This window comes from Danio rerio, chromosome 21 (genome assembly GCF_052040795.2).
Source record: "Danio rerio strain M-AB ecotype USA chromosome 21, GRCz13ab, whole genome shotgun sequence".
Classification (NCBI taxonomy): Eukaryota; Metazoa; Chordata; class Actinopteri; order Cypriniformes; family Danionidae; genus Danio; species Danio rerio.
The window spans coordinates 23,685,001-23,700,000 of NC_141041.1; the positions used below are offsets into that span (position 1 = coordinate 23,685,001).

The window sequence follows — 15,000 nt, forward strand, 5'->3', positions numbered from 1 at the left end:
CACTTTTATACAATTTAAAGTGACATTTAAAGGGCCTAAATAGGTTAATTAGGTTATCTAGGGTAATAGGTTAATTAGGGTAATTAGGTAAGTAATTGTATAACGATGGTTTGTTCGAAAAAACCTTATTGACCTTAAAATGTTTTTTTTTTATTAAAAAACTGCTTTTATTCTAGCTGAAATAAAACAAATAATACTTTCTCCAGAAGAAAAAATATTATCAGACATACTGTGAACATTTCCTTGCTCTGTTAAACACTATTTGTAAAATATTAAAAAAAGAAACGAAATTTCAAAGGGGAGCTAATAACTCTGACTTCAAATGTATATGATACAAACTATGTATAAATTGAAATATCTATGTAGCAAAATTGTTTTGTAAAGTTTTGTTTCTATTCTTGTGTGTGTATTACATATAAATATTAATTCATTCATTTTCTTGTCGGCTTAGTCCCTTTATTAATACGGGGTCGCCACAGCGGAATGAACCGCCAATTTATCCAGCACGTTTTTACGCAGAGGATGCCCTTCCAGCCGCAACCCATCTCTGGGAAACATCCACACACACACTCATACACTACAGACAATTTAGCCTACCCAATTCACCTGTACCGCATGTCTTTGGATTGTGGGAGAAACCAGAGCAGAGGTAACGCAGGGAGAACATGCAAACTCCACACAAAAACCCCAACTGACCCAGCTAAGGCTCGAACCAACGACCCAGCAACCTTCTTGCTGTGAGGCGACAGCACTACCTACTGCGCCACTGCGTCGCCTACATATGCATAAAAAATCTATATAATACAAACGCATATATATTATGTCAAAACATACTTTTTTATGTGATTAATCATTGCCCAGCACTATTTATATTTAAACATTGATGGTACATTATTGCAGTAACATAAATGTAAAGCAAAGTTTTAAAGCAAGAAAGCAACATTTATTGCATTTTGTTAGATATTGTATTTAATTACTCCTCTGTCTACAGGATATTTTGGGAACACACCCCTTCACCAAAATCTCCAACTGGAGCAGTGGACACACATATTTCCACATCACCATTGGAAACCTGGTCAGAGGCAGCAAACTTCTGTGCGAAACATCACTAGTGAGTCACACCTTTTGTTACATACATTACACAAAGACACCAGCTATTCCTTTAGATTATTGATGATATTTTGTTCTGTGGTTTAATAATGCTACTTTTTATCCTGTCTTCCACAGGGATACAAGATGGATGATCTTCTGACCTCCTACATCAGTCAGATGCTGACCACCATGACCAAGCAGCGCAGTTCACGGACAAACAACAAGTAAAACATGACTTTTGACAGTGCGCTGTTTATTCTTAAGCACACAGTATTTCCTGGATCAGTCATTTTGATACACAAACATCAGCTGAATCTGCTATTAGTGTGGTTACCTTTTCATACTGGAGCCTTAATTGTAAATTGTGAGTTTAATTTATTTAATAGCATTTCTCAGTCTTTTAATGTTGAATGAAGAACACGTTTAACTGACTGTCAGCATACTTGTTGCCTTTACATTTCAGGCCCTAATGTTTTTTTTTTTTTTTAATTATTATTACTCTGATACCAATTTGAAAGTCAGATCAATTTCCTGATACAATTTATCAGTTTGTGGAATGATTTGTGTGTCATTTTGCCAATTAAATGCATTATGAAGATTTAGAAATGTTGCCAAAATTGTTGCACATTTGGTTTTGGTCCTTATAGTGTTTACACAGCACTGTTTTTAGCTAACTTTTAAAGCGTTTCAAATAAAAAAAAACATCATGAACTTCTTGTAATCTAAATTTAATAGACTATTGTCATGCTAATAGACTATTGTCTTGTAAGCATACTTGTTTCTTTTTCTGGGTTATTTGAAACCACTTATCTAAAAGTCTAAAACTATCATCTTAGTAATGTTTTCGGAAAGGCACTTCTTGACCTTTGTAAATGCTCCACTGCAAAGATAAGTATTAAAATGGATTTTCTAAATTGAAAAATTAATCAATCACAATTGCACAAGATGTTTAGGGTAAATGATTGAATCTTTAGCCATTATCCAATTTATTTATTCTTCCTTTTTTTAAACACATCTATTCATTTGTAGTTTCTAATTTTGGTATGTTGGAAGCTGCTGTTTATAAATAAAACGATAATATATTTGAGTTGCCTGGATTATTTGAATGGGATTTAGTCTTTTCAGTCAAATATTTAATATTTTGAATTGGCGCTGATAGTCTAAGTGCGTTAAAACATAGAACAAAGGTGTTTACGGGGACCTGAGTTAGATTCCCGGCCTTGAGGTCCTTTGTTAATCCCCCATAATCCCCACCCCCAAACCACCCACCCACCAACACTTTCCTGTCCATTCTCTACACTGTCCTATCAATAAAACATGAAAATCCCTTAAAGTGTTTTTTTATATTAATAATTTAAGTTTTACATCAATTAAATGCAACAAATTCAAATGATTCATTTACATCATACAATTACTGTCAAATTGTGTATAGTCAGTGTTTTTATTTTATTATTATTTAATAACATTGTAGTATTCATTCAGTAATTTATTTTCTTTTGGCATAGTCCCTTTATTCATCAGTGGTCGCCACAGCGGAATGAACCCCCAACTTATCCAGCATATGTTTTACACAGCGGATGCCCTTCCATCCGCAACCCAGTACTGGAAAACATCCATACTCACTCATTGATACACATACACTAAGGCTAATTTAGTTTATTCAATTCACCTGTACCGCATGTCTTTAGACTGTGGGGGAAACCGAACACGAACACGGTGAGAACATGTAAACTCCACACAAAAATGCCAACTGACCTGTCTGGGACCAAACCAGTGACCTTCCTGCTGTAAGATGACAGGACTAACCACTTGCTTCAATATATTTAGTTTCCATTTTAGTTTGACTGATTTTGTGTAAATTTTTCGTTTTTATATTTGTGATTATTTTGTATTAATACATTTATTGTGTTTGTTTTTAGCCATTTTAGTACTTAATACAAATATTCATACATTTTACTTCAGGTTTTTTGAATAGTTTTTATAAGTTTTAATATTTTTAGTTAACAATAACCACACTGTTTGTTGTTCTCGATGTACAACAATAACTTTTTGATAGAATTAGACTAGAGAGTTCTTAGCATAATAAAAATAAGAAAATTGTAACAATAAAATAATTGAAAAACACACGTGAACAAAATTCACAAACAAAAACTCCCCAAAAAACTAAGAAAATAAGAGCTCAAACAGACAATGCTTAAAGATATAGACATACATCATGATATTGCAATAGCTAAACAATGATTACATAATGACAGCAGTTGTATGTGGCTAAAATACGGCTCTGATTCACCCCTACATTCAATTAAAACAAGACAAAACACAAGCACAAATATGATTTATGACCTTTAAGATTGTTACATGATTAAGGTTCAGTTGGAGATTAATGTTTCAGCCAAAACCATGAAAGGGCTTTTCAATACCACTTAGGAGAAACCATAAAACCAATAAATCCACTAATGCTTCAGTGAAGAAAACATAAATTTCATTGAAATGACAAATAATCCCAATCATGCTTGAAATGGAAACCTTTAATGCAGCACTGATGAAACCTGAGGCTGGAGAAATGACAATATAATGTCTCTACAATTGAGCATTTACAAGACACAATTCATAAAAAATACCAGTAACTTTAAGGCCCCACTTGAACTGTGGTTTACAGCGGTTTAACTGAACGTCAGTTAGAGATTTGTTAAACATACAGGTTAGATATGAACATCAGGCACTTTAGAGAGAGAGTTCGTGTTTCTCAGAACCGTTCATGTTGGATAAAAACCACACATCGTTCAGCTCTGGTCAAGGAGACATGAAGCATGATCAGAATGATGCACTAGAAGATGAAGCCGTTTGTTTTATAAACTGATTTAAGGATGAATTGTCTCCTACCTGCCCTGAACTGTCTGTAGGAGCCATTATCAAGTTCTGAACTGTTGTTCACACTGATGGCCAAAACTCGCTCCCTCCACCTGCAAAACATCAACACTAGCTATGATTCCATCCATCTATTTTTTATGCACATTTTAGAATATCTTATAAAAAATGTACTAAAAAATGTACATGCATTTTGAAAATATGCATTAAAAAAAACAGATGTGCACAGCTGTGTAGGATAAACTTTTTATCCGATAAGAAAAAAATGAGCATAAACAACAATGGAAACACAAGTACTGAATATATTCCTATATGCGCATTAAAAAATCATGTGATTTTGTCCTAAGAGTTTACGTTATGACAAAAACAGACACAATGGGACAGCATTAATAGACAAATCAACAAATCAATTACATTGTGCTACATCAGGAAGTGATTATTTTATTCTCTTTGACTCAATGGATGAAAACAGGGCTTTATTTGCAATATTTTATGTGATGAATGAGAAGTTTAATTTACATCTATTTTTCTGAAGGACTACAGCATAGGTCTCAAACTGGATTCTTGGAGTGCCTCAGCTCTGCACAGTTTTGCTCCAACCCTAATCAAACACAGCTGATGCAATAATCGAGTGCTCAAAAGTGTCTTGAACACCTTTATTATTTGGATCAGCTGTGTTTCATTAGGGTTGGAGTAAATTTGTGCAGAGCTGAGGCCCTCCAGGAATCCAGTTTGAGACCTATGCTCTACAGCCTTCAAAACTTTAAAACTACTTCAAAGTCTCGACTCAGACTTTCTCAAATTAGCATCAAAGTTTGTTCATAAACTTTTCTAGTTTCAGTTTTATATATAATCAGTTTCAGTTATAATATATACATTAAATAACTTTAATTTATCTTTGTTTTTTCCCTCATATTTCAGTTCCTTGTTCTTAAATCTGATCTTTACTGTGGAATGAGGGGAGCTAAATGTTGTGAATGCTTGTTTATTTTTAGGTACACCTGTAGCCTATTTTATGTTGTTTCAGAATGAAATTCTACAATATGCCTTAAACACAAATGCAACTTTTTTTCAGCAACACAATTTTAACCCTGTGAGACAAATTTCTGGGAAAAAAAATGTTATTGATCACAGTGAGACTCACCAATGAAACATAAAGATCATCATGATTAGAATAAGGGATGTAATGTCAGTCAGAGTCCACATTAGCCTGTACTCGTCCGGCGTCTGAGAGAGAGAGCAAAACCACAGGTTTGAACAAGTGATAGATATTATTTCTAAGTGGTGTGTCGTTTACCATGAGAAAGAGTGGCCTTTGCAGTTTCTTAAGGATGTGAACAGCATTAGTGGCAACAGAATGAGCTCCTGAACACCAGGCAAGAGAATACAGCCACGGCTCGCTGACCACATACAGGTTAGTGCTGATGTTTGCAGCAGCGTATTTTCTGTTGTTCAGAAAAGGAAGACCACAAAGACTTTATCCCAACATATTCATAGCAATATATGTTTATTTAGAAAATATTTTGTGACCCTGGACCAAAAGAACAGTCATAAGTTGCACAAGTATATTTGTGGGGAATGCCAAAAATACCTCTTTTTTTGTATTTTCAATATGACAAAAATTAGAATGATAAAAAATAATTTTCTTTCATGAAGACATTTTGTTGATTTCCAACTGTAAATATATAAAAACTTTCTGATTAGTTAATATGCATTTGCTAAGAACATCATTTGCACATTTTAAAGGCAGGTTTTCCTCAATATTTTGATTATTATTGAACCTCAGATTCCAGATTTTTAACTAGTTACATGTCAGCCAAATACTGTCCTATTTTAACAAACCATACATCAATGGAAGTGTATTTATTCAGCTTTCAGATGTTGTAAAAAAAAACTCCATATTGCAAAAATTGACACTTATGACTGGTTTTGTGGCCTATGGTCACTTTTAGTCCGTATTGACATGATGCACATCCATGTGAATGTATCTACTGAACCTGATTTCTGTCTCTGACATAGAGCTGTAATGGATGTTGAGTCTGGCTATGCGTCTCAGCTGAAGCTCCTCCACAGGTGCTTGTTCATGTGTTATCTGCTGTAACTCAGGGTCAAGTTCTTGTACGAAGTCTCTGAGCTCTGGAGGCAGCCATAATACCTAAATTAAACATATACAATTGAAGGCAAAATGATAAGCCCTACTGTGAAATTGATTTCTCAAATTATGTTTAACAGAGCAAGGGCATTTTTAGTTTCGTATTATATTCTTTTATCTAGCCTTACCTCTGTAATCTACTTGAAGTGTTAAATAAAAATAAGTCTTGAGGTCAATTTTATTAGCCTCGTTAAGAATTATTTTATTTATTAATTTATTTATTTTGTACAGATCATACCACTGTTGTTCAATAACTGTCCTAGTTATGTCTTTAAATTGCACTTTAAGCTAATTACTGAATACTCTTGCTAATAACTAATATAATAAATTTACTGTCATCATGAGAAAGACAGAAGAAATTAGTTATTATAAATGATTAGTTACTAATACTAATGTTTAAAAATGTGTTGAAAAAATCACTCTTTTTTGAAAAAAAAATCGTATTTCTCAGGAGGGCTAATTATTTAGCATTCATTTGTACATCAAATAGTTGTAAAACATCAATAATAAAATAAATGTAATTAAATATTGGCCTTTTAAATGCCTGAATAGTGTAAACCATGTAATAAAGGCACACCTGACTGGAGTGAATGGAGGACTGGTTGTGGATGACGTCCAGGGTTTGGGTTATCCATGTATCTCTGTAAGGGTGACCTCGGGGCGGCCGGTACAGGTCAAAGACCACAAGTTTTCCATGTTGAGCAGCCAGATCCAGGAAAGACCTCAGTGTGCACACAGACTGATTCTGGGCCTGCAGACGTTGACCTGAGCTCAGAGAAGAGGCCGTTCTGAAGGGGTCTTGCTGTGAGAGAGAAAATGTGATTAAAACACTCTTCTGACACTTAGTTAACACTGACTCTTTCGTCTGAACCCCAGGTACACTAAATCCTTTATTATGTTACTCTGTTCAAACTGCACATAATTTATCTTAATTGACATATAGGGTAAACTATTTATATAATATATTATAACTAAAATAATATATAAAATAATTTATGTATAAATAAAAAGGATCTAAAATATTATTTGCAAAATATTTAGTTTATTAAGTTATTTTTAAGTTACTTTAATAACTTAATAGTTGTTTTTCTATTCATTATAATTTCTTTATTATTTCTTTATTATTACTATACTATTCTTTAATATCTTTATTTGTGAAATAGTTTTTATTAAGTTTATTTTGTATTTATGTGTGTCATTTTATAGATGTTAAATATTATATAATTCCTATAATTATCACAATACTACAATTTTATATTTAGTTTTTAATTTATCATAATAAAATGTATTTTTTAAGAAAATATATAGAATTTTAAATATAAATATAATTTTATTATAGTTGCTCATCCTTTCAATGTTTCATATTTTTTTAAATAAAAACATATTCCTTTTTTTAGGATTTAAAAAGCGTCCCGCAGCCTTACAGAGAAGAACCAGGATCCAGCATTGAGACTCTGCAGCTCTCTCCATGTAAACATCGCAGGTGAGACATGTGTCCAGTTAGGAAACACGTCTTCCACATCAGTCGTCCTGAGCAGGTTCTTATCATGCATGAGGAAAGGAACTCCATCATAACTGCATCAACAGACAAAAGCTTTTCAGTCACACTTTACTTCAAGGTTCAATCCAATTACCACTTTTCCCTCAATAAACTGATAATTTGCTGCTTATTAACAGTCAGTAAAGTAGTTAAGCTTTGGTAATATGTAGGAATAGGGTAGAAAAATATCAGGAGGAAAATTTTCTTTTTAAGCATTAATAAGCATCCAATTTGTTAATAATAGGAATGGTGATAAGCAACCAGTTAAAATTGAGAATTTATGCATTCCTCTGTTAGGGAAGCTAATCTCAAACTAGCTGTAAACATTATAAAGTTGTTAGCTACACTACAGGTTACTATAATGTAGCTAGTTACATTAAAATTACTTTTTTCCATGATGTATAAGTGCCCCTTGACCACAAAACCCTCTCAAGTAGCATGTAAATGTGTAACTTTTGATTTACATGCCAAAAAATGTATTCAAAATTGTACAAATTAAATCTTAGCCACTTTTCTGAGTGACAATTGTCACCTCATGAGATTGGGGTAGAATAGCGAAAATCCATTTTATGACTCAAAATGACTGATGATTTTATGTTAATAGCAAAGAAATTTTTAAATATTAAGTTAGGATCATTTTTCATGAAAAAGTTTTGTAAATTTCATAAAGTAAAGATACATACACTGCTGTGTGACTGTCCAGCTACTGAAAAATGTAGTTATGATAGAATCTGAGCTACTTTAAGCTAGCGACTCCCCAAAACGGTAAAGTGTTAACAGATTTTCTTTGTAATTTCTGTGACCTAATAGTGACATCAGTCTCCAGACCATCTGCTCCGGCTGCCAATGCCATCTCAAAAGACATGTAGGTGTTTTCGGGGGCAAGCTGGGAAAAGACACAACAAAAGCTTTTTCTTCAGTCTTCACATCCTATATACTGTTGCAGTAAATTATTTGAGACTGAAATGGCATTATCACACTAAACTACAAAGGAAAAACGCCATAAAATCATTTATATTCAAAGATATCTGCTTGAAACTAGAAAGCCTCCGCAGAAGAATGATGTGTACCATTGGTGCTCCCCTGTGTCCAATTAAAGCTGGAGCTGATCCCAGATTCCTGCTGTCTTTAATGCAGGGGGATTTCAAACCCAGAGGAGCCAGGTACAGACTCACTATAGCAGTCATATACGGCAGCATGATGGCAATCCGGCTCACTAAAACACAAACAAACACATGGCGATTTACAGTACTCTGTGCAAAAAGTTTTAGCTCACACTAGCTCTGGTGTTTCAGCAAAGCTTTAATGAGCATTCGTATTTCTCCTTTGGTTTCTTTATTATGACATGAACAGAAAGTAGAATGACTACGTACACAAAGTGTTAGAAAATGATTTGTATGTATGTTCGGGTAAACCCATATGGGATCTATAATATTCTCCAGTTTATGACTGTTTAACCTGTCAGAGTCAGAGCTGTTTTTCTCTCCAGATAATTATTGGGGCCATATTTATATTTATATTGGTGAAATGATTATAGGGTCAATGTACAATTACTAAAACATAATGGTGGCCTAAGATGTTTGAATACTATTGATATTTATAACACTTTAAAAATATATATTTTATTCATTAGGCGTTGACACAGCAAAATTAACTGACAACTTAACCAGCATAGGTTTTACACAGCGGATGTCCTTGTAGCCGCAACCCAGTACTGGAAAACACCAGTACTTATTCAATTCACCTATAGCGCATGTCTTTGTACTTTGGGTGAAACCAGAGCACCCAGAGAAAACCCATGCGAACACAGAGAGAACATACAAACTCCACACAGAAATGTTAACTGGCCCAGCCGGGGCTCGAACCAGTGACCTTCTTGCTGTGAGGTCTCTTAATTGTATTTTATTTTATTATTATTTTTACTTTAGTCATTACACCTACAAATAAGTTCTGATTCTTACCTTTCATATTGAGCCGGAAGACATGAAAGGCTATTGGCCAGGATAACAGAGTGATTAAAACTACACCGCCTATGTGTAGATATGGGGCAGTTACCTGGCGATTTGGAAAAAAGGAATTCAATATCTGTTTATTATCGTGGAGGTGTATGTAAGATTTCATTTGATGGTAGACTTACCTGAAAAGATAAAAGTACAGTCATCCATTCCCTGCCCCATAAATCTGAAAGAACAGATGAGGCCACAATGGAGAGAATCAAAGTCACCAAAATCCCAATCTATTAAGACAGAAATGTAAACTGTAAGCTTCAGACTTTCAGTTGTTTCAGTAGGTAGAGCAGGTGTGCATGATGTTACCTTGTGACACCAGTGTAAATATAACCTCTGACCTTCTGAAAGAAGACAAACTGCAAGCAGCTGTGAATGAGAACATATTTCTTATCAGCAAAATATTTAATTAACAGTTTAGTAACCTGTTATTAAAAAGCAAATGTAAAAAACTAAAAATCACATTGGCAATAATTATTAATTTTCCTCTTTTTTACTACTTTTATTCATTTTTTTTAAGCTTGCCGTTTTCTCAGTCTCTTTGGTACATTTCTCAGATCAGAATTGATTTTTATAAAACTTTAAGTGCATTTCTCAAAATAACGCATACAACTAGCAAAACAGCCAGTCTCTTGCTCAAAATCCTTAGTTCATCTCTTATAGTTTTTCACAATTGCTTTGGCTCATTTCTTGATTGAAATTTTTATTTTTCAAAACAATAAGTTAAGATCTCTGAACAGTTAGCTTATTGTTTACATCAGATTGTCATTTCTTTTTGATTTAAGCTAATTGCAAATGCGTTGGCATGTGTTCGAACAGTAAGTACAATTGTCTGTGGTTTGGACAAAAACTAATTGCACATGGCTTGTGCGTCAAAACCAATGAGTGTATTCTCATTTAAACTGTCAAACTTCTCACAACTTCTCATTTTTCATTGTGTGAGCCACCACAGCAATTTATTCAGTAATCAAACATTTGTATACACAAATGTTTACACCATAAATATATAATATTGGCATTGTTTGTAATGTCTGCTAAATTGATAAATGATCTCTAATTGCCATATAATTTGCATTTGGGAGCATTTATATGTAGAATGCACACAGCATGTTTACTACCTGGACAGGATGTCCACCAAGAGAATTTTTTTCAAAAGATGTGGCAAAGTAATTAAGAAAAACTGTAAAATACATTTCTGTGTTCTCATGTCATTGTGTGTGCTGACATAAGACAGTTAAATTACTTCAGTCATGTTGTCAATTTAACAGTGTACTCTGGAGGGGTCTTCTGATGTAAACTATGGCTAAATTTGTTTTTGTTTGTTTTTTGCTGTTTGTACTGTGATTAGTTGGCAGATCATATCATTGCGATACAGAAAGGAAAATACAGCACTGCATAGCACAAAGAAAAAACAAAACAAAAGTCGAAATGTGAACTGGACAATCTCCTTTGAGATGCACCTTAACTAGAAAAAGTCAAGACCTTGGGCACCTTGAAGAAATGTACTAATTCAAAACAGATTTAGATAAAAAGTCTATTGGAAATGCATAGAAAAATGCTTAATGACAAAATATTATGACAATTTGTTCAGCCATTTTGCATGTAAAGGCTTATGCCATGAACAAACGATTAAATGTTGTGGGGGTGAGACTATATGAACAAAGACCAAAATAATACACTTTGATCAACATGACATAAGCAACTGATAATATAGGAAACAGCAGAGAATTACACATGATCATTTGCATGGATGTACACAAGCATTTGCAACTTGTTCAAAGGAATGAAAAACTGCTTTTTTGATGTGCAAAAGTGACTCAATGTGAAGATTGAACTGGTAGTTTTTCAATTTCAACTCTGATCTGAGAAATGGACCAAAGCGACTGAGAAAAACTGTTCAGCAGATTACAGTTTTTCTCAGTCGCTTTGTTGCATTTCTCACAACACTAGTGCATTTTTGCACAACATTTAATGCATTTCTCAAAACAATTAGTACAAACGGCAAAACCTAGCTGATAACCTGCAAAAGCGCGTCACATGCTCATAATGGATAGTTCATTCCTCAAAAGCAAGTATTCATGTCAATCAAAGTGTCAGTATCATCAAGATGAAAAGTCCTGACATCATTGTTTATGAACAAGATAGTCAAATAGCTTAGTCATGTTTTCATTATGACAGTTTACTCTGGACATTTTTTCAATGCAAAAAAAGTCAGATTTTGGTGACACTTCCTGAAAATGCTCAAGACAGCACTAGATACTATTTGCACAGCCATTTGAAAACTACAGTAAAGTTAGACATCACTGCATTTAGTGAGGTATCTAGCGTACAAGACACTGAATATGTATGTTTCACATTTTTATAGCATTTGCTCTTTCCAATCCTAATTATTCCCAGCATTGCGCAAAATAATAAATACACCCTTATTTACAACAAACATAAACTCCCTTTAGGTAGAGCTGTGCACAACTGTACACAATACTGCAGTACATATTGGAACTGACCCTACAACATACACAGGTCTGTAAATCATTCATCAAATTGTTCAATTTTAAAGACATTTTCAGGAAAATAAAGATTTAAATTTGTTTAAAAAATTAGCTGGACAGATTTTGACAACTAGTTCAACATTTTTGTATGTAATGACTCAAGTAATGAAATGAGGATTATTTGTTTTATACAGAATGACTATTCAGCATTTACAAGTTTAGTTCATTTTGACTGACATGACATAAGCTGATAATGAGATGATAATGTTCTAAACAGCAAAGAATTGTATAAAAGCAATTGATGCATGTCCAAAAGCATTCGCAATTTGTTGAAAAGAATGAGAAACTGCTACTAGGATGTGCACAAATGACTAATTGTTTAGAGAAATGCATTAACTGTTGTGCAAATGTAAATAGTGTAGTGAGAAATGCACCAAAGCCACTGACAAAAACTGTAATATGTTATTGTGTTACTGTTATTGTGACAGACAGACAGAATGGTGGGTAGAGATGGATGGATGGATGGATGGATGGATGGATGGATGGATGGATGGATGGATGGATAGATGAATGGAGATAGATAGATAGATAGATAGATAGATAGATAGATAGATAGATAGATAGATAGATAGATAGATAGATAGATAGATAGATAGATAGATAGATAGATAGATAGATAGATAGATAGATAGATAGATAGATAGATAGATAGATAGATAGATAGATAGATAGATAGATAGATAGATAGTTAGTTAGTTAGTTAGTTAGTTAGTTAGTTAGTTAGTTAGTTAGTTAGTTAGTTAGTTAGTTAGTTAGTTAGTTAGTTAGTTAGTAAAAAATGAGAATAAAATAATTTTAAAAGCACATACCAGCAGGACAGCAACATATGTGAACAGGAAAACAGCAAGAATCAACAAAACTAAAGACCATGGAAACCAGAAGCCCAGATTTCCAAAATTAAACCTAGAGAGACAGCAGCAGAAATATTACTTCATTTGAGAGCTATTTCAAAATGTGACCCTGCTGGACCATAAAACCTGTCACTAGTGTAGATACAGGGTATATCATCTTTAAAGTTGTTTAAATAAAGTTCTTAGCAATGCAAATTACTTATCAAAAATGTAGTTTTTATATTTTAAAGTAACTAAATATCTTCATAGAGCATGATCTCTACTTAATATTGTAATGATTTTGCCATACAAGGAAAATCTGTCCTATACCAAAATTTTAGCCACAAGCAAAAAGAAGATACAGTTGAAGTCAGAATTATTAGAAAACATTAGAAACATTAGAAATGTGTTGAAAAAAATCTTCTCTCCATTAAACAGAAACTGGGGGGGGGGGGGGGGGGATAAACAGTGGGATCTAATAATTCTGACTTCAACTGTAAGGATTAAGGTCAGGGATCACAGATTTATGTACAGATTTAATTATTGATTTTCTGTTTTAAATATTAAAGGATTAAATATTTGATGGTAAAAACAAATCATGTATTAAACAAAATCAACAGTAAAGGGTTAGGGTATCTTACACAGATAAAACAAATATTTTATTAATGACACAAACCAATCAAAGTCGTTGTAGTCATTTTGCGCTTCACTCCAGAAGTACAGGAAAACCAGACTGAGACAAAAGGTCAGAACGATCAAAGCAAAACTGCCACATTCCCACTGCAGGATTAAAGAGATAAGCCTTTTTAAGCCATTATATAATCCACACATATCTGGCTTACTATCACTGTATTTTCAAACTGAACTAAATATATTACTATAACAATCAGGGTGTATAAGGACAAAAAATACACCTTTTTTACATTAAATGACCTTAGAGCGGCAGCAGTGTCCAGGTTGAGTTAGTGTCTGTTGGTAACGTCTCCACTGGCAGCCGTAGAGTCCAGCTAAACAGCAGACTAACGGCTGGTGCTGGTACCGTTGGAGCAACATTTGACGTCCCACTTTCAGTTTGCCCAACTTCGGCTGGGTTACACTGGTCGGTGTTGATCCCATACGTGAGACGAAAGAGGAAACTGTTAATGTGTTCAAAATGTTATTATTTACAATAACTAATCCAAGAGTTTGTGGTAATGTGTTAAATTAGGAAACATTCGCTATTAACTAGCTGCTTATAGCATGTATTTTAATAGCATGTTGTCTGAATATTAGTACTTATTCGTGTGGGGTTTTCACCTTGTAAAAATAAGAGGACTTATAAGAGGAAGAGAAGTTGTAAATGATTTTTGGATGTAAAGATTTTTATGTTTCCTTGCAGTTTTTTTCTGTGGTAAGGGTTTTAATTTAATAACATTTTATTTTATTTTTATTTTAATAACTCTTGTCCTATGTATATTTATAAGGCTCAGAAAAAAATGGATTAAGCTGTATTCATCAGCCTATAGACTTTCAACTTCAGAGTTATTGGTTATTTTCTTATAAAACAGGTGTTTGTTTCTACATATAGCCTAAAAATAAGTCAAATTAGATGCTAAGTTTGACATAAAAATAGCCGAAATATCTAATTAGGTTAGTCCCAAATAGTCTATCCCACAAAACACTGAAATACATTTTATTAATAAATAAGATATTATTTAAATAAATACATAAACTTGATTCACTGAAGCATGTATTACACAAACTAACATTAACAAAAAAGTTTAAATGTTCAATAGGATTTAGGTCTGGGCTCTGGCTGGGCCACTCAAGGACATTCACGGAGTTGTTGTAAAGCCACTCCATTGATATTTTGGCAGGGTGGTTTGGGTCATTTAGCATGTCTCTGTACATTGCTGCATTCATCTTTCCCTCTATCCTGACTAGTCTTCCAGTTCCTGCTGCTGAAAAACATCCCCACAGCATA

At 33.6% G+C, this 15,000-nt stretch overlaps 3 protein-coding genes across 25 annotated transcripts in view; 1 reads left to right on the forward strand and 2 right to left on the reverse strand.

Moving 5' to 3' along the window:
* myo7ab (myosin VIIAb) overlaps positions 1–2,179 on the forward strand; it is an 85,263-nt gene extending 83,084 nt beyond the window's left edge. For all 11 annotated transcript variants that reach the window (XM_087301146.1, XM_087301147.1, XM_087301144.1 and 8 more), the window contains 2 exons: positions 992–1,111; positions 1,228–2,179. In XM_087301146.1, the coding sequence (XP_087157272.1) occupies positions 992–1,111; positions 1,228–1,320 (213 nt within the window). In that variant the 3' untranslated portion in view covers positions 1,321–2,179. The remainder of the gene's footprint in view (positions 1–991; positions 1,112–1,227) is intronic.
* The window catches only part of LOC147838831 (odorant receptor 131-2-like), a 1,093,102-nt gene that overhangs the window by 747,049 nt on the left and 331,053 nt on the right, over positions 1–15,000 (reverse strand). The window lies entirely within an intron of this gene.
* Positions 3,600–15,000, reverse strand: part of gdpd4b (glycerophosphodiester phosphodiesterase domain containing 4b) — a 17,322-nt gene continuing 5,921 nt past the window's right edge. For 3 of the 12 annotated variants that reach the window (XM_087301239.1, XM_087301243.1, XM_087301242.1), the window contains exons 2-16: positions 13,971–14,133; positions 13,714–13,817; positions 13,017–13,110; positions 9,968–10,027; positions 9,790–9,888; positions 9,614–9,707; positions 8,723–8,868; positions 8,456–8,538; positions 7,537–7,687; positions 6,690–6,914; positions 5,958–6,115; positions 5,258–5,405; positions 5,105–5,187; positions 3,976–4,055; positions 3,600–3,881 (exon numbers count right to left, since the gene is read on the reverse strand). In XM_087301239.1, coding sequence (XP_087157365.1) covers positions 3,817–3,881; positions 3,976–4,055; positions 5,105–5,187; positions 5,258–5,405; positions 5,958–6,115; positions 6,690–6,914; positions 7,537–7,687; positions 8,456–8,538; positions 8,723–8,868; positions 9,614–9,707; positions 9,790–9,888; positions 9,968–10,027; positions 13,017–13,110; positions 13,714–13,817; positions 13,971–14,133 — 1,753 coding nt within the window. In that variant the 3' untranslated portion in view covers positions 3,600–3,816. Of the gene's footprint in view, positions 3,882–3,975; positions 4,056–5,104; positions 5,188–5,257; positions 5,406–5,957; positions 6,116–6,689; positions 6,915–7,536; positions 7,688–8,455; positions 8,539–8,722; positions 8,869–9,613; positions 9,708–9,789; positions 9,889–9,967; positions 10,028–13,016; positions 13,111–13,713; positions 13,818–13,951; positions 14,174–15,000 lie in introns of all 12 variants that reach the window. The other 9 variants (XR_015520295.1, XR_015520294.1, XM_087301241.1 and 6 more) reach the window with 5 other exon arrangements.